This window comes from Glossina fuscipes, unplaced genomic scaffold, assembly GCF_014805625.2.
Source record: "Glossina fuscipes isolate IAEA_lab_2018 unplaced genomic scaffold, Yale_Gfus_2 1, whole genome shotgun sequence".
In the NCBI taxonomy this organism is placed as follows: Eukaryota; Metazoa; Arthropoda; class Insecta; order Diptera; family Glossinidae; genus Glossina; species Glossina fuscipes.
This window is the reverse complement of record NW_023998415.1, coordinates 48065319-48084141: the sequence shown is the minus strand read 5'-3', so window position 1 is coordinate 48084141 and position 18823 is coordinate 48065319. Positions and strand designations below refer to the sequence as shown.

At 33.1% G+C, this 18823-nt stretch overlaps 2 protein-coding genes across 2 annotated transcripts; both read right to left on the bottom strand.

Annotated features, from left to right (window-relative positions):
- Positions 1-225: 225 nt before the first annotated feature.
- LOC119631250 (ankyrin repeat domain-containing protein 11) lies at positions 226-3596 on the bottom strand. The gene is made up of 4 exons (XM_038023297.1): positions 3551-3596; positions 3335-3469; positions 986-2571; positions 226-545 (listed from the first exon to the last, which is right to left on the bottom strand). The coding sequence occupies exons 2-4, from the start codon at positions 3462-3464 to the stop codon at positions 369-371; spliced, it is 1893 nt and encodes a 630-aa protein (XP_037879225.1). The 5' UTR covers positions 3465-3469; positions 3551-3596; the 3' UTR covers positions 226-368.
- Positions 3597-6421: 2825 nt separating this feature from the next.
- LOC119644980 (protein ABHD18) lies at positions 6422-15422 on the bottom strand. Its single transcript, XM_038044723.1, has 7 exons — positions 15300-15422; positions 14226-14490; positions 11397-11509; positions 11139-11277; positions 8605-8694; positions 7630-8288; positions 6422-6554 (listed from the first exon to the last, which is right to left on the bottom strand). The coding sequence occupies exons 1-7, from the start codon at positions 15389-15391 to the stop codon at positions 6422-6424; spliced, it is 1491 nt and encodes a 496-aa protein (XP_037900651.1). The 5' UTR covers positions 15392-15422.
- Between the last annotated feature and the right edge of the window lie 3401 nt (positions 15423-18823).

Genomic DNA, 18823 nt, shown 5'->3' with positions numbered 1-18823 from the left:
CACGTGCACGTATATATTTAATGATATTTTCATTAATAATGGTAAGAATTTTGACTTTTCGTTTGTCTTACGATCCATTGTTTGTAATGTTCTTTAGGGCTCTATACACAGTAGTATATTACTAAAAAAAATCAATTTTAACTGAAAATTTTCTGTTTTTTTTTTTTTTTTCTTTTTTTTGCTTTAATAAAATTCTAATATTTAACTTAGACGCACCTACCGCAATGTGTAAATATATATGTACACTTAGAAAAGAGTAAAATTGATCACAAAATAATTTTTTTTTTTTTTTAAATTTTTAGTTGACAAGAGAGATTGTCAGTAATTTCTATGAGTTTCTTTTATATTTTATTTGTAGATAAATATGCTTAGGCTGGCAAAAGATCAAAGTCTTCCACCTGCACTATTGGTACGTGACTGCTTTCCACGGCGATTTGTGAGTCATAGCCGCAAAGGTCATTCTTTTTTAAAGCAATTTCCCAATCCATTAACTGAACAGCATGTAAACTTTCCGCTTCATTATGATGCCTCAGTATCATGGATTCCTGTAAATTAATAAAATTTTTAAACACAGTTAATTCATATTGTAAAATTGGTCCAAGTCTCTAAAATACCTATTCATATCTAGAATGCAGTTTCTAAATATATAAATTAAGTCTTATATTTAATAATTTAGTCTTCTCGCAGCAGTTTTCTAAATTAAAATGCGTCAGTAAAATTGGTAACATATTAACTTCGCACAAAGCACTTATTAATACCATTTTCTAACACGATTCTCTCTCTTTAAATTAAAAAGTCCTAACTTCGAGAATATTATCTGAACATTTTACAGTGTGTCTTCGTCAAATGAAATCGTCTAGAATCTGCAGCCAGAGATGAAAACATACAAGCCTGTCCGAGCCTTTTCAAATAATAGTCAAATTTGATGTGGTATTATACACCTGGCAGTAAAATTTAGTGAGCTTCTCAGAGATACGTCTCTTACCTTAATTTTTTCCCATTTATCATCGACATCTTGTAGCCAACTCAAAAGCAATCTTCCGTTAAACCTGTATCGGGCATTTTTATCTTTTTCATCTTGTTCTGGTGTCACAATATTATAGACTTCTTCATCTTTGATGAAAGTGCAAACAGAAAATGGCAACGATTGGCATGATATACTTCGGGCCGCCTTTGAGTGGACACGTATGATTTCCTGTTCCACATTTAAGCAAAGTTTTTCCCTTTCGACAGTATGACGCTGGTACAATTCTAGTCTTTCCTTCTCTTGTATTAAAAATATTTCTTTCATTTTTGATGGTGTGGAGCTGGGCGTTATAGGGTCTGGTGCTTTCTGTTTCGAGTGTAAGGTGTAGTTTTTTGTATTAATAAGATATTCGTCATAGCCTTGGGGAGGCCGCGGCTTAACAGGGAAGACATTTTTCCATTTTTTCTCAATCTGTCGTCTTATATTCATGTACATTTGAAAACAGTTAGTAAATGGCAAATCATGCGGATGCGATTCTGAACATATTAGGGACGTTTCATTGTTTGAATTGTTACTAGAATTGGACTTCACATCCTCATTTTTAGATCGAATTTTTCTTTTTCTTGGATGCAGCTCAACATTGTTTCCAGTTACTTCTTTTGACGATGACGTCGAAGATGTTGAAGGACTGGGCAAGTTAACAATATTTTCGTTTTCTGAGCATGTGCTCTGATGAGGCGGGCTGTTTGATACATTTGCGTAGGAAATTTTATTATCGACAGGATCGGCCGCTGTTGATGAAGCGGGCGACGGTGAATTGCTTTGCATTTGAGGGGATGGATTATTTGAATTTCTATCATGGGAAGCTAGACCGGAACGATGAGCGCTTCTTAAGACTCTTAAATTTTTATCTTCATTGAAGAGCTTCCCATGCTTTTCCTCCATTACATTGCAAGAAGTGCTGACTTTATTTGGACTGTCGCGGGGACTTGCGTTTGATGGCAGTCCGTCACTACAGTCATTATTAGAGCTAACAACATATGGCAAAGCCGCATTCCTGGAGACACTTATTTTACCGGTGCGCGAAACGGTTCCATCTGTATCAATAGTGCAATTCTGTTGTGGTATTACTATTTTCAGGGGCGGGACTTTAAGGCCACCACTGTAAAGAACCTCATTTTTCAAGTCTTCCTCATCAGCTTCCGCATCGTACGTGGACGACTTGTTTTTTACATCGTCCTTATCCGTAGTTGTGCCACTTTTGTTAGATGATGATGCGCCTTTTGAAGTGGATGACTTTACGTTTTTTTCCGTTCGATTTACAATTCGCGAATTAGCTGTCTGCTTGTCTTTCATCGTGTCAGAGTCTTTTCGCCTTTTCTTTTTACTTTCGTCGTTATCATCACAATCTTCTTCATCGATATCGGAAAAATTTCGCTTGTTGGTACCCGAAGTCGTTTCCGTTAAATTACCAACCTCGAATGAATTGTCTTTCTTATCACTATTTAGTTCATCAGTTTTGTCTTTAACATCCAACTTCTCTAAAACATGCGTATCTTCCATTTCATCGGACTTTTTAGTCTTTTGGTAAGATCGCGAATGATCTGTTAATATTGAATATCAAGTATAACTGTCAGAAGCGTCATAAAAATGCCTGAACTATTAATTTTTATTAACAAAAAGAAAAAATACAAGTGGTTCTTTCAAAGTAATGCAGAGATAACGGGTACTTGGAATATATATTCAATTATAGGGTAATAATGGGCAATGTATAAATCGCTTACTTAGATGATCCTAATAAGCGATATTCACTTTTCATTATAACCCTGGTTTATAGCCTTTAAGCTTTGGGTAAAAAGTTAACAACAAATTCTGCGACAATTGAATTGTCTCTTCATTCAATTGCTATAAGCCAGTAAAAGCGATTGATTATAATTCGGAATTTAGGATATGTGATAAAATAAACGATATACAGAATACATTTAATATGAACACATTTGTTTAAGGTGAATCTTCCAGCACAATAAAAATTGTTGGTCGGTACGGAATTATTGCAATCGTCCTATGCGCAGTTCTTATGAGTTTGATTCATTTTCATAATGGATCTGTCGTACTCTCAGCCCGGTTTATTATCATAATAGAAGTTATTTCTTTACTTCAATTGGAATTGGAAATTTCTAATAACAATCGGTCCTAACATGGATATACCTTAGTAAACCAGTAGTCCACGAAAGTAGAATAAACTGCGTACAATTGAAACGGGAAAAACACTTGATTCTTTATTACTTATCATTTAAATCGAAGTTCTCTTTCCTTTAAACATAGTTTTTATAAGTGCATTATTATAAAATTTCATGCTTTATTTACCTGAAGACGATGCAGTCATCTGTATTAAGAGTGCCATTTGCTGCCGCTCCGACATTGGTGTGTTTGGATTGGGCCTGGCTGGTACAATTCCAGTGCTACATCCTATACCTCTAGGTCTTGGTGGAGGCATAATCTCTTACAAAACAAAAATTAAAAATTATAAAATCTCAAATTTAACTTTTTCGCGTGATCGGATAAATATTTTTTTTAATTTACTTATGCGAATAGTGTGCAGGGTTACCACAATCACAACAATTAGCAAAGAATTAACGTTATTTGCAATAAATGGGAATTGTAAAAAGATTACCAAGAACCACAAAAACTATAAAAAAATTTTCTTTATTGAAAATACTTCAAAGATCGAAAAGCGAATATGGAAATTATTCAGGTTACTTCAGGTTGCTTCTCACAAACAGTTGTTCATTTAGGTCAGTTTGTATAATTAAACAAAATAAACGCCTTAAATTATGTTCTAGGAACTAAGTTAAGATAACTGCGCAAAATGCACCTGATAACGAATAGAATAAGATAGTACATATGTGCTAATGTTTTCGAAATTTGAAAAATAGCAATCCGAGTAATGTATAAATTTTCGACCGTAGGGTATACAGACTTTACTCTTTAAGTTTCCTGATTACTTCAATAATGCTATACACTAGACATACAATTTTTATATAAAATCATAAATTGCTAGAAAATTTCAACTTAAGTTTGTTTTACATAAACATTGGTCTGCGTGTCATTTTAATTTTGTTACTGTTAAAGAAATAATCCAAAAAAGATTTCTTCTTTGTAATTCGTTTTTCCGAAAAGGATAAATTTTTACTTTATATTGGGCATGGGAAACTCTTTTTCCAATTTCAGATAATAAAAAATAATGAATGAATGCAAATTTTTTAATATTAATGGAAATATTTCGCAAAGCATTCAATGAGTGTAAAGTGGCCGATAAAAATCAACGTAAACATAATGCAAAAACTGTTCAAAATTGCTGCGGAATTCGAAATCTTTTTTTGACTTGAAGATGTGAAACTGTAATAGTGCAGAAAATAATACATTTTACGACACAACACAATCTCTATTGCGTTACATTGCATTGATTGTTTATTTGTTGTTAGTTTGCAAGGAAATTTAATTCTATCTTTCCTCACAGAAAATCGAATATGAGATCCCTAAGTTTCAAATAGTACGCCTGCATGCGAAATAAGATCTTAGCATAAGGTAATGAAATTTTTTTTATCTATAGACAATCTTAAGGTGACTTTCATTCTTCTACTTAGTGTGAAACCACAGCCACCATTTTTTAAATGACGTCTAGTACGAATCAAATTACATCTGAAAATTGCAGTGCAGTACGATCATCTGATATGGGTAGTGGTAAATTTTGAGATGTAGCTCGCAAAGAGAGCGTAACAAAATCTTATGCTAGTCAAAATATTAAGTGCTTACATGTACTTTGATCATTTTTTCATTTGAAAAAGGCGTTTATTGAAATAACTTATCCAATATATATATATTGAACATAATAATTTTCATAATTTTCTACAAATTCTTTCAATCAAGAGCGATATTCGTATAACAGCGCTCCAATCATAGAGCCATTTTCACGCTCCAGCATTTCGAAACCGTTTACGCTGGGTGCGATACAACTTCTCATTGGAGCTGAAACAATGTATCCTTGACAACTGTTACCACGTTCGGTTGAGCGTTGTCATGCAAACCACTATGTTTGTTAACCACTATTGCTGGTCTTTTTTGCAATAATACATCGTTCAAATTTGTTCAATCGACGTCGGTTGACATCTGCAGTGACAGTTTCATTCGGTTTTAGTAGCTTGTAATACACTACATCTTCGTATCATATGGACAGCAAAACTTCATAACGCTTGAATATTCCGCTTCTGTGTCAATGTAGATAGCTTTCTTCAACTAATATCTATGACTTTGATCACTTCTCATCGCTAGTAGCAATACGCCATAGAAAGCTCTTTTTTTTGCTTGGCAAGCAATTAAACCGCGATGTTGAATGGTCGCCGTTTTCCCTCCGTTTTGGCTCTTTCCCATTGCACGTAAACGCCTAGATTCCTTAACTGCTAAGCTGTCCGAAACTTCTTTGAGAACTTGAGCTGCGTTTTCATTCAATAAGTCTTGCAATTCGTCGTCTTCGATCTTTTTTGGTCCTCCAGACCGACACTTGCGATGTGATGGAGCAGCATTACTATAAGCTTCTAATAGCGTTTGATGGGCTCGACAGCAGATTTCTCCAAATCAAACAACCAAATAAATGAACGCTGAGAATGCAATTTTGTATAATCAGCGTGTGTGTACACTGAATAACTCAATAATGCTAAATGGAAAGCTGTTATTTTGTGCTGAGAAAGGTTAAAATCATCGGATTTAACCGTTGTGTACTTTGACACTTCGCGTTACTTATCATTTTCATCAATGGGTGTCTCTGATCAAAATACATGCTAGCATCTATTACATTCGAGACGTCCTGATTAGACCTTCGTAGATATTTCTCAAGCTAAAATAATCTAATTACCATATTTTGTTTATAAAAATGGCTAAATGCCGTTTTAATCGGCTAAGACTTGCATAGTTCACAGCCAAGCTAAAGACAGCGAAATGCGAGATTTTTGAAACGATTAAAAGTGTGACGAGACAAATTTATGTAACGTTTAGTAGATTTAGCTGAATAAGACGATTTGAATGGATCGGAGTCTTAAAAATTCCCAAAATCAATTATTTTAAAGAAGAAAGAGAAATATTTCCAATAGATATAAGACAACTACAGGAAAATATGCAAAGTATTGGAAGACAAAGTACATTAGGATTTTAACTTTTAAAGGAACAACGCGAAGCCATCAAGGTTTAAACGATACTCTATTCATTAATTCAGTGAAACAATTCATAGATGAGAACTATCTGAAAGCGATGTTCGAGAATATTGAAGAGAGAAATAAACATACGTAAAATAATACAAAAATCAAATTGTTTAAAAATTATGTTTCATAAACATGAAAGTTTATCAAATATAAATTACGATGTTGTTTTATAAAAATATATATAAATAATGTTATTAGGTTAAAATGCGTTTACATATTTATTTAAAAGTTGTTGATACGACAATTTTGAAGTATTCATATCGCCCGACGAATCCTCCTTTCGAGTGCTGTGCATTTTTTTAGCTCTTTCGAAAGCTTCAATTATGCTAGATCTGAAATGAAATGTTTATACGAATACAATTTCTAGATTATAATGTTTCCAAAAATGTTAGGCTCATAAATGATCGCGCGATCGACCTGTTAGCTTATCTCGCATTAATGAAAACGTGTAGTCTGCTTAGATTCCTTTACATTTTTCTACATTCGTCACAATGAATATAGGTATTTATAACCCTACGCCACTTGTGTGTAAAGTTTATATTACATTTGTGCCAACATCTATTATAATGGATTTAAGCTTGTTTGGCCGTCTGTGTATTCTACTTTTTAAGTTCACTACAGCGTCAGGTCGTAATTTTTGCATCGGGTCATTTTTAATCTCCATTATTCCATTATTCCATATATTCATTATGAAAAAAATTGGCAGTTTTTAAGATTGTCGAATTGTCAACACGAATCTTCGGGTAGTGATATCTCGGCACACTAAAATGATGCGAAAATTTTTGATCAGATTGTTTTTTTAACAAATTTCTACCTGCGAGTCACTAGTGAAATGAAACGAAATCGAGCTAATTTTGCCTTTGCCGCCGAAGGATACAAGAAACATTATTGTCTCAAAAAATATAATTTTCTTATTGGCCTGCGCCTTTCCCAAATTCGTTTAATTTGTATACGCCGTAGTGCACTCATGTTGACTATTGCGCTACATTAACCCAATTAAACATCATAATAAACCCGAATATAACAAATCAGTATTTTACTGTTGATCATTGCATTATTAAGGAAAATGCTGCGATATCTTAACATGGTCAAGATTACGGATTATATAAATGTCCAAAAATTGCAAATAAGTCATTAATTGATCGATCATAAGTCGCCGAAACTTTAACCCTTAGCCTTAGCGGTATAGTGCTCTATCCTCTGATCTTCTTTCGATTGAAGTATGGAGAGAATGGGCAAACTAATGTGATCGTTATACGTATTTTCTATTAAATACGTAAAAATTGTTATAAATAAAACCTGATGCATTTCGGAAAGTCATTATAAGATGAAACGTGTCGATCGTCGTGATTATGATAAGCTATTTTTGAAAAATGTTTTGTAATTATTTTTTCTGCAAATACGTACCTAAACAATTTCTGATGTAATACGTGGGCGCTAACGTGACCAGCGTCTAAGTAGCGAACTTCAACTCCTGGCCATATCTCTTCTAGGCTAGAGCATCCTTCTCTTGGCACATATGCATCGTCCTTTGCACAGATTGCAATAATTAATGATGTCTCATATGGCACAGAGAAATTTTTCAAGTGAGTACACTCATCCATCATTCCTCTCATGAATTGTAAAGCTTCTCGCTCCCACCAATTAGTTTTTGTTATATCTATTCTATGACTAGCGTTGCGACTTGTAGTCGGTAAAATGTATTTCATCAATTTTGTTAATGTTGAAGAAGATTCGATTTTTCCTTTAGTAGCTTCTGGCGTCACACAATCATTTTTGCCAATCCCATTAAAATATTTATCCATTTTACAATTTTCAATCGTCTTATTGCTTTTGATGACGTTTTCACTTGTTTTTAGCGTGCTGGTGCCTTGCAGCAGTTTAGTGTATGTGATATCTTTTTTCAATTCAATCAGACTCTGATTAAAGTCCTTCATGAACTTCTGACCTGCGGTGAACGCGTCATCAATTATAGTCACCATTTTAGATAATCGTTCTCTATACTTCCCATCTGAATAATACTGTGTTTCAAGCATATCCCAATTAATTGATTGACTCATAACCCCCTATTAAGAAAGAAAAGGGTGGAAAAATTAGAAAGTGCTACCGAAACAATATTTAACAAGATATTATAACATTTACGCATTTAATAATAAGACGACATAAAGTTTTCGTTTAAAAAAAAAATCTGCAATGAGAAATCTCGCTAGTCATAACTTCTCAAATTATTACATTTCCGAATATTGATAATCATTCTTTTCACCTATCGCTTTCTAAGCTAAGAACTTACTGAATGCTTTTTTTAAAATTGGAAAGTTGTATATCCTTAATTGGCTTAGTCTTTTATAGTAAAAACAGAAGAATAAAATCACCAATACTCACTGTTGTGAAAACCGTAGCAGCTGTGGACCAAGATAGACAAGGCACCAGCACAATTGGCTTCGGCCAGTTTGTTGCAGCTAATGACGCCATCTAAAAGTTGCAGTAAATTGTAATCACTATTGATGTGATTATTATGCAAATTAATAAAAGTATTTAACACCATGCCTTCTAAAAAAAAAAAAAAGAGACAAACTTATTAACATATATCAAGAAACAAGCGCATATACCTAAAATAAGCGATAAATATTAGCCAACGTAAAAGATACAAAAAAGTAGAATTTCATTTTTTGACCGTGAGAACGGATTCATAGTTGCAGTTTGTAGATCACGTATGCCTCATCCCGTATGAGGGTATTCTTGAAAAGTGAACCATTATTTGGCAACAAAGTATTTACCGTTTTTGATAGCGAAAGATTAACAAAATTGTTGACAAAAAGGTACATTTCTGATCAACGTTGCCTACATCAGTCCCGATTTTGGGATTCTCCTCCATATAACGTGTGCCATAAAAAGCATGCTTTTAATTAGGAACAAAAGTATAATTTTTGTATTTTACCACGAAAACAAATGTTGTAAGGTATTTAATAATCGGCCTTGCGCGACTGTAATGCTTTTGTTTGTTTCCATTAAAAATGATTCTAAAAATGAACATAAACCTTGCCTGAAGGTCTGTAAAGGTGTCTGCTAATGTAGTAGTGAAGGGGTGATAATCTATGGTTTTTGGGGAGCTTTAACGTGTAGAAATTTTCACCTCCTCGTTGTGGTCCCTGGAAACGGTCTTGACCGGCGAAGAAGAGTTTAAGGCTTGAATTATCCATAACTTGCTGACAAGTTGTCTGAAATATAGCTCAGGGGTGCACTGGAAGAAGCACTCTTTCCTCATAGACTGTTACTAAGAAGGAAATACTAACGAACCAGCTGGTAACTGCTTACATAAAATACGTTAGTAATAACAATAACTAAAATATGTTAGTAAAATATGGTGGTAATAGTCGAGAGCACCGTACCGCCTGCCATGTCAATTGTAGAACCCGATTCTAACATATCGTGAAGAAGGGTAGTCCGGTGTTGACTAGGCGGGATTGTATGGTTAATCCGAAAGCAAGAGTGACTATGTCACGTAAAGTAAGGCTAAAGGCTTTATAGTCTAACTTTAAGCTCCGAGGGGGTCAGAAGACAACTCATTATGTCACGAATACCTACGAGTACAGGTGACAGCATTAGTTTACTGTAGATTGATGCTTGCCAAGATCCTTCGAAGGATGGATGTGGAAAACGCGGTGAAAGCTAGTATGTTCAATTCCCAGTTTGAACGCAGCATGTAACCAATGTGTGATTCCTGAATGCTGGGTACGATCCTTTGGGTGGTTGTGGTTTCTATCATTCCTAAAGTGAACAATTAGAGGTAATAATAAGCCTCAACACTCCCCAGAGTGGATTTATTGAGCCATACACAATAAACATATCTGGTTTCTCCAGTGTAGTTTAGTCTTATAGGGATTGTCTAAGTCTATGGAGGGCGTCGGTTGCGTAAAATTAACACGTGTGTAATCGGGCAACGTGGGGTTAAACCGACGAGGTAGTGTACCCACGTTAAACCAATAAAGAGATCTGTAGCAGTGAAGGTATAAGGTCAACTGAATAACAATATTATATTAATTTAACAGTTGATTTTGAGATATTCAATCTTTTTGCTATACTTCTTGTTGTTTGACGTGAATTTTGCTTCAATATTAGCCTTTGAAAACTTGTCGTCAAAGTCGGAAGTGCATCTCGTCTGTTAAGGTCTTATGTCTAGAACGAAATTTAATAAACCAATTTCTAACTGCCCGATCAGTTATCAGTGCTTCACCGTATATATGCTGCATATGTTTTCAGTTGTCGCCTTAGCGCTATTGCCTTGTTTAAGTTCCCAAAGCGTTACATGTCAAACATGCACTTTTTGACCTTCCATTTCAGAGGTTAAAAAAACACTTGAATGTAACACGCGCCACATAGAACAGTTGATGAAAGACTAACTGAATCCTCATCTATCTAGTGAAAACAAAAACTCGTTTATTTTGGCGACTTACAGTGGACAAATACGAACAATAGAATCTACATAGCTGCGTTGGAAACTAAGACTCGACTTTATAGAAATGAATAGGTGAGATATTGCCCTGTAGTAAATACTTTAAAGAAAAACTCGAAATTTCTAGAAAAAATTTCTTTCAACTAATCAAATCCTTCCCCTCGCCATCAAATCTATTATAACGTTCGAAGCATAAGCTAGGAATTAATTTTCTGAAAAATTTACTATACCGTTAACCCTTGTAGATCGGCCTATCAGTTAGCCGACGATATAAATCATTTATTTGATATTAAGGAATAAGTATATGGAAATATTGTATCAATACTTTTTGTGAGCTTTAACTTATAAAAATTTAATTTAAGTTTTAGTTCAAAAATTAAATGACATTTTTACTAACAATATTACAAATATGGTATATACGATTGGGCAAATATAAGCAAATGCTTTACACACATATACTCACATGTCCGCCCATTGATAGTCCAGTCACTCCTAATGGTCCGAAACCGTTTCTCTCACACCAATGCAATAAAACTAGGCACTCCATTATAAGACATCCACCCATGACAAATATGTCAGAAACATTATGCAAGTTGGATCGTCTATAAGAGAGCAAGAAGTTGAAGCATTTGTTTACTTGCATTTTTCTCACCTGCACTTTTTTGTTTTGGACAAATATGCAATTGCATACATATATATATATATATATATATATACGTACACTTGGTTATCCGGTTTTCTTGCCCCATAAAATGGATTTTCTAATATTATGGCTCCAATATTGCCTTCTTTAAGTAATGGCTTAGCAATGAGGGTTCTTCGTCTCCAAAAAAACTGAACAGGATATAAATAGGTGAACACATCCAATTATTTATTACATACTTTATGTAAAAATATTTTTAGGCCATTAATATTATTCAGATTATTGTTTGAAAGATAAAAATCAACTAATTTCCAATGATTGAAAGATGAGCAAAAATAAATTGGGCTTGCGATCTCTTTTTTCATGTTTTACAGATGGACACGGCTTACTAGTCAAACCATAAGCCATAAGCCATATACGAGTTTAAACAGTGTTATGACGTGTTCATGATTGTTTGTGGCCGGTAATCCTGTGTAAAATATCATTATTTATTAAACACATCACATATCTTAGTTACACATAATCCTAATGTAAATAAGAATCATTATTGTCTTGAAGTTCATTTTTTATCATATCTATGTACCTATTATTCGTGTAGTCAGAGACAATATCAAAATTATCCGTACGCAAATAATGGGAATGAAAATGTAAATAATTAAAATTGTTTTTTCTTTCTTTTATGCATGAGTAGCCGAGTAGGCAAAGCATTGCGACCAACAACTCAATGATCGCGGGTTCAAATCTCCAGTGTGGTAAAGTTTTCAAGAGAGGCAAGCATTGTGATCTAAATTATTTGGTAGCCTTTGAATATTCATAAATAAATAAATAAAATTGTTTTATAGATAAAAACTGAAAACATTTGAATTTTAATGCACGCTAAAGTGGTTCGCAAGAAAGAAGCAAGAATATTATGCTCGAGTGTTGCCACCAAACCTTAAAAAAAGAAAAAAACTATTAAGTGGACGTGGCTGATTTTTTACCATTTAATTTTAGCTTTTATAAAAATGCTATAAAATTGCTTATAGAATATGGCCAAAAATTTTTGCCGCTGTGTCTGTTATAGTTCATGAGCAATGAAAACAGAGTGCTTATGTATTACAGTAGGCGTGTCTTATTCAATATCCCAAGTATTTAATAGCTTTAGAAAAACTGACGGACAGACATGCCCAAATCGATTAAGAATTTGATCTGAATTATAAGATCTTTGAAGCTACCTTCTGGCTATTGCAGAAATTTTCCCAAAATGAGTATATATGCGCAACATTTCGGTGATAGATATGTGCTGCATCTTATGATTGTTGTTGTTGTTGTTGTTTCTTAGGAGGATGTTAAGATATATATGTACGAGCATGTGCGAATATTTAATTTTTGTCATAAAGTTAAGAGAACTTTTCTCGTTCCTCGCTCTATATCGAATTCGTTCTTAAGTGTACACAACAGTAGTATAGCGGGCAAATAGTGAAAGGTAAAAATTCCTTTTAAATTCACCATTTCCCTTCTTCTCTTTAATCGGATATCTTTAGAGAATTTATTGTGATACATATTTGTATGAAGGAGACACTTGCCCAAAAGCCTTTTTTTTAGCCATCACCGAAGTATGATGGGTATATTCATTTTGTCAAAACGTTTGCAACGCCCAGAAGGAAGCATCAGCGAGCCCACAAATTATATATATTCCTGATCAGCGTAAAATTCTATATCGATTTAAGCATGTCTGTCTGTCCGTCTGTGTTAATTTCTGTTAGAAACATTCTTCTGGCCGCAAAAATGAAGCTATCGATTTCGAATTCGGCAGAAGCATTCCAAGTTCCTGCACGCAGGTTGATATGGAAAATGGGCTGCAGGAAGGAGCAGGAATGAGCCCACAATATCAGGTAAACTGAGAACACCTCTGTTTTTCAAAGGGAATGAAAAATTGGCTTTTCGCTCATTACTCATAAACTATAGCAAATAAATTTGAATGCATATTCTATGGTGGATGCTGTAGCATTTGCGTATAAAAATGGGAAAAATGGACCACGCCTTCCTAATATTATAGTGTATCAAAATTTAATTGTTTCGGCAATACCTTTATAACACGCAGAAACAAGCCCTGTTAGCGAAAATGAAAATACCGCTTACAAATTTGTAAACGAATTTGGAATTGACCTAACCTTTTTAGAGGACACGCCCACAACGCCCACATGTCTATACGAAAAAAATTTTTATGTTGAAAATAGAAAAAATCAACTGCGTCCGCTCCATATTATAGAGCATAGGAATTTTGTTCTTTTATGCCTTTTTCCGTATTTTTTTTGGGGGGGGTTAACATTGATGGGTATAAAAGATTCGGTCCCGACCGAATTTAACTTACTTGGTTTTTGTTTTTATTTGGATTTCATTTCTCCGAATCTTAAAATCATAAAGCGTATGGATTATGTTTTCTTACAGTAGGCAAGGACAATTGCGAAGCTAATCTTTCATGCCATTGTCATTCATTATGAATATATTCGATGAAGTTCTTCTTGGTTTTTCGTGATTTAAATTTTTTATTAGAGAAAAAGTTTTGATCAATATTTTTAAACTCGTGAAGAGCTTTATTCGAATCTTATTTCGCTCAATGAAAATTGACCATCTTTCAGCTTTAAGCTTTATTAAAAAATATCGACTTTTCATTTTTTGTTTTTGTTTTGAGAGCAAGTGCGAATTTCTCTAATTAAAATAGATTTTATACGTTTAGATGATACGAAAACAATTAATCAAAGCGAGCTTTTAAGTTTTCTCATCGAATTCGAAACATTAGAAATAGTTAATATTGCGATGTGGTTGACGCTATCTATAAATAATAAACGAGTCAGAGTAAAATTCTAAGCTATGTTAAAATTCTGGATTATCTATTTAACAAGTTAATACGGTACACTCACATACATGATCTCCGGTTCCAGCTAAATGAATACAGATTGGTTTATATTGATCCTTCCATTTTCTTGGTATAACTACTTGGAAATGAGCATCTTGTACTGGTTTCGGAACAATGCCAGGTAAATGCAATTCGAGTGGTGTTAAAAATTGTCCTTCCAAAATTGTGTAATCTTGATGTTTCTCTTCTTTGATTATTTCTACGGGATAATCGTTCGGAATTAATGGAAAGCAAGTTTCTCTCCGCGATATAATTTTTCGAAATTTAAATAATCTATAAAAATTGTAATAAAACAAGTATCACGTAATAGTTAAAGTAAAAATTAATAAACGTCAAACTAGCGCAACCACAAAAACAAATACATTAACATGAATAACATCCCTAAAAAATATATTTAACATTTATTACATAAATACATTTGAATTTAATTTCAATTTACTCGTTTAATATTTGAATAATAGAAAAGAATAGAGCATATTTTCAGTTACTACGGCTTAATAGTTATTCCGTAATATAGTAATAATCTACGGTATAAGAGTGTGGGATTTCAATCATACGTATGCATGCAAGGTGTCACTGAAGATTTACTCTTTTGCATTTCAAAGTTAAAGTAACGTATTTTTAGAAGACCAATAAGCAATGGTCTCGTGTATGTTATATAACCTTGATAGAAGTCATAAAAACTTGAATATTATTCTCTAAAGAGATTTATCCCCTTATCTGATAATGATACGAAGCTATTTTGGACATATAAAGAAGATGTAGATTTTAGATCTTTTCATGGACCAAAGATATCTGACTCGTGAAATAATGGAAATTCATTCGGACACACACTTAACGTTGTTATTAATGTTGCTTAAATTCGAAAATAAGAGAAAAAACAAACCGTAAGATATAATAAATTTTGCAGTTTTAAAATATGAAATAAATTTTTTTTAATTGCAAATCTAATAATAAATGCAGTAAGTAGTTTAAAACAAGCGGATTTGAAATGTCAATACTTTGCTGGAATATTATGTGTATGAACACAACATACTAACATGCATTTAAGCACCCATATGCATTTAATGTTTTTTCAATACCTTTGCAAATTTTCTGGCTTTCCCCACCCTTTGTCAAAAAAACGTGTAAGTAGCAATCGTCGATACACACTGTCCAATTTACTCGGTGCCATTTTTTTATAAAAATATAATCTTATATAAATTTTTATAAATATACACAAAAAATATTTAGTTAATGTCAGAATTTAATAAAATGACATTGTCGTATTCATCATAATAGACAGAGATGACAAAAGTCTGTAGCGTTATCGTAAGCGATGACAACATGGTCGCATTTTTCAAATTTCTATAATTAGCGAGTTTTCGTTAGAAATTACATGGTTAATTTTACTCTTTTAGTGCTTCATGTATATTACAGATTGGCCACTTTTTAAGGGCAAATAAGAACGTTGTAATTCTAAATTTAATAGAATATATAAGATAAATCGTTCGCAGAATTCCATTAGTACCGGGAATTGGAGGGAGAGAGAGAGAGAGAGCACACATCGCTAAGAGAAAACGGAAGATGGAAATATTCTTCAACTTTCAAAACGTTTGTTCCTGCCGCTGCTGCTGCTGTTTCCTCTAATGATATCGATAAATTCGTAAGCACATCTTAATTACTACTTATTGTCGGTGAAAAGGGATTATGAAGAGAATATGATATTTGAAGTTTTGGGAACGTAATTATTTGTAGAATTTTTGATAATTTCACTATAACATCGCTAAATGATTTTAAATGATTGCTTAAAGGGAATTTGTTTTGAACGGACAAAAGCTTTCTGAGGTGTAGCTGGCAAATTATAATGTACCATGTAAAGGTTAGCATATATACTGTTCATTCAAAATCCAATAATGTTCGATTTTGTTTATATTCATAGATTTCTGAACGCTTTTTTAACATCCTTCGACGTATTTATGTATGAATGAAGTAAGCCGCTAATTGTGCTTCCACTTCAAAAATTAGACTTAATTCGAAAGATATGAGCACTGATATGATCAGCGTATACCATATATATTTCCCTGATAAAGCCAAAAACACAATGCCGAGCCCATAGCGGACATAGCAAAGTTCGTAGAATAACCGTAGTTCCCAGTTTTGTCATTAATAACTTTGGGGGACTAATCACGTATGAAAGTATCAATTAATATTTAGCTGTTTGTTAAAAATAGCTAAAAGCCGAACCTTTATTTCAGCTATATGGTTATCATCCTTCTCTGTTACTGATAAAAGCAACGAGTTCAGTTTTCTAATATTGTGGCCTTAACACAATCAAGCGTTAATGCATCTTTCGGGGTGGGGACTCAATTTTTTCAGTTTTTTACAATGATTCGCGAGAATCATAAGCAGATCATATGATTTTGTATATATACAAGCAACAAACAATAAAAACAATTTATTTTAAATTTATAAATTATTTGTTTAATTTATGATTAATTGTTAATACTTGAAATGTTTTTTACATCACACAATAGCTCCGCGCGAAATTCGCACAGAAAAAGAAACTTATTGATCTTTCTTATTACATTAAAAGAAAACGTTTAAAAATTTTAGATAAATATATATATAATATATAATAATTATATATAATATAATTTGGCAAAAATAGTCAAACTTCGATTTTGAATTCCATTAAACTTATCTACCTATTTAACACTATATCTAAATTTAGTTTTTGTTCTTAAATATTAGTATTCGCAATACGCTACGTTTTGACACACTTTGAACAAGTTTTTCAGAACAATTTAGTTCAACGTTTTACCGTTCGTCTTGAAGGGCTTTCTTTAAATCGTCCTTGGAATTTATAGAGCACTGATTGTAGGGCACAAATTCTGAACAGCATTTATATCTGGACTCTGGGCTGGTATATCCATCACATGTGGACAGTGATATAACAGCCAAGAGCAAATGCAATATACCAGGCCCAGAAATGGAATGTGAATCCAACATAATTACCGACCTATAATCGCGCTTTACTGTTTGCTTCATATTTTGGTCAAGCAGGGCTTCATTTGACCTGTGTGCCCTCCGAATCAAGCATGTTGAACTTGTTTTTGTCAGTGAATAGCACTTTCTCTAAAACTGACAAATCTTTTGATTGGCGTGCCTTGGTGAATCGGAACTCTGCTTTTTAATTTCTTCTCTTTACAAGTGGTGTATGTCTATTTAATAGACCGTTCAATGTTTGTGGGCAAGATTTTTTATTTCTGAGACTTTCGGCTCACCTAAAAATGGTTACTTTTTGCCTTGCCGTCAAATATATTGTTCACCATTCACGAGGAAAATTTTGCCGCTGGATATTTTTGATTTTTTTTTAACTCTTTTTCAGTTTTCTATCGCTTTATTATATATGGGATGGTTAAATGGCTTCGCTTCGGGAATACGATTATCCCTCGAAGAAATTTTGAATTTTTATAATCTTGAATTATTAATTTTCTTCCTTCAACACTGGTTTGCCCTCTATGTCTTTCCATTTTGTTTTTTCTTCATCCTTTTCGTCCCAATCAAAGAAATGACATTTAAAAGTTTGGTAAAGAAACTTTACTTTAACAATTTTCACCCAAATACTTTTCGCGAACAAATCTCAGCACTGATTATGGATGGGTGTTAACTAGGTTCCTCCTTTTTCTGGTTTCGATTTTTTTTGCTTAATGTATGCATACGAGGCGCGAGAAACGCTTTCTCGAAGCTATCAAATCAGACGTAAGCAAAATAGCTTCTTGTGGATATCGTAACTGAAAGTCAGCTTTCGCTTTCTTATCAAATAGCTGTATACAATAGTGAAAATGACATTTTTCATATGTGATTGCCCCCTAGTTAGCGCCTAACATAATCAATACCATCATGATATGCGGTATGTAGTCATTTGTACATATAAAATATTTTGAAGATATGATGGAATCGTAGAAGAAAAATAGAAGAAATTATAAATTAAGGAAAAATATGACTTCAGACCATATATATGGGATATATGCACTGAAAATTGCACTGAATCGTTAAGTTTGCATATAAATTGAAAATCTTCCAAGCAAAGTGGTGTAAATTGTAAATAATTGCGATTTGCTGACGTCTTCAAAATTATTATATATTCAAAAATAAAAACATTGTGCTAACAACATACACGCAACACAATTAACATGCCCAAAATTATTACATCACATTCTATATATATATGTATATATATATATATATATATATACATTACATTCTATATATATATATATATATATATATTTATTTTTTATTCATTATATATATTAATATAATTACATTGCATTTATATGATAAACAAAAGTGTGGTGAGGAAACTTTTCATTTTTACTATTCTCGACAAAAATCGGTAAAGAGGAGTATTTTGACATAACAAACCAATGTGGAAAATTTCTCAAATCGTCTCTCATATAAACACTTTTATAAAACAGCAACTAAGAAAGTTATACTCGGCTGGGGTCGAATCTGGCATACCCATCATAATGCTTTTCGCATTCTCCTCTCCAAGTTCTTGTATTTGATACCCATATCGCTGGTATTATTAAGAGAAAAGTAATCGCGGCATCTTCCGTAT

Coding starts and splice junctions, on each gene's coding strand:
- LOC119631250 (XM_038023297.1), bottom strand. CDS start 3,464: ATGCCTCCACCAAGACCTAGAGGTATAGGATGTAGCACTGGAATTGTA. Junction 2,572..3,334: donor GATGACTGCATCGTCTTCAG/GTAAATAAAGCA, acceptor CAATATTAACAG/ATCATTCGCGATCTTACCAA. Junction 546..985: donor ATAAATGGGAAAAAATTAAG/GTAAGAGACGTA, acceptor ATTAATTTACAG/GAATCCATGATACTGAGGCA.
- LOC119644980 (XM_038044723.1), bottom strand. CDS start 15,391: ATGGCACCGAGTAAATTGGACAGTGTGTATCGACGATTGCTACTTACA. Junction 11,510..14,225: donor TAGCTGGAACCGGAGATCAT/GTATGTGAGTGT, acceptor TATCCTGTTCAG/TTTTTTTGGAGACGAAGAAC. Junction 8,289..8,604: donor CTGCTACGGTTTTCACAACA/GTGAGTATTGGT, acceptor CTTTCTTAATAG/GGGGTTATGAGTCAATCAAT.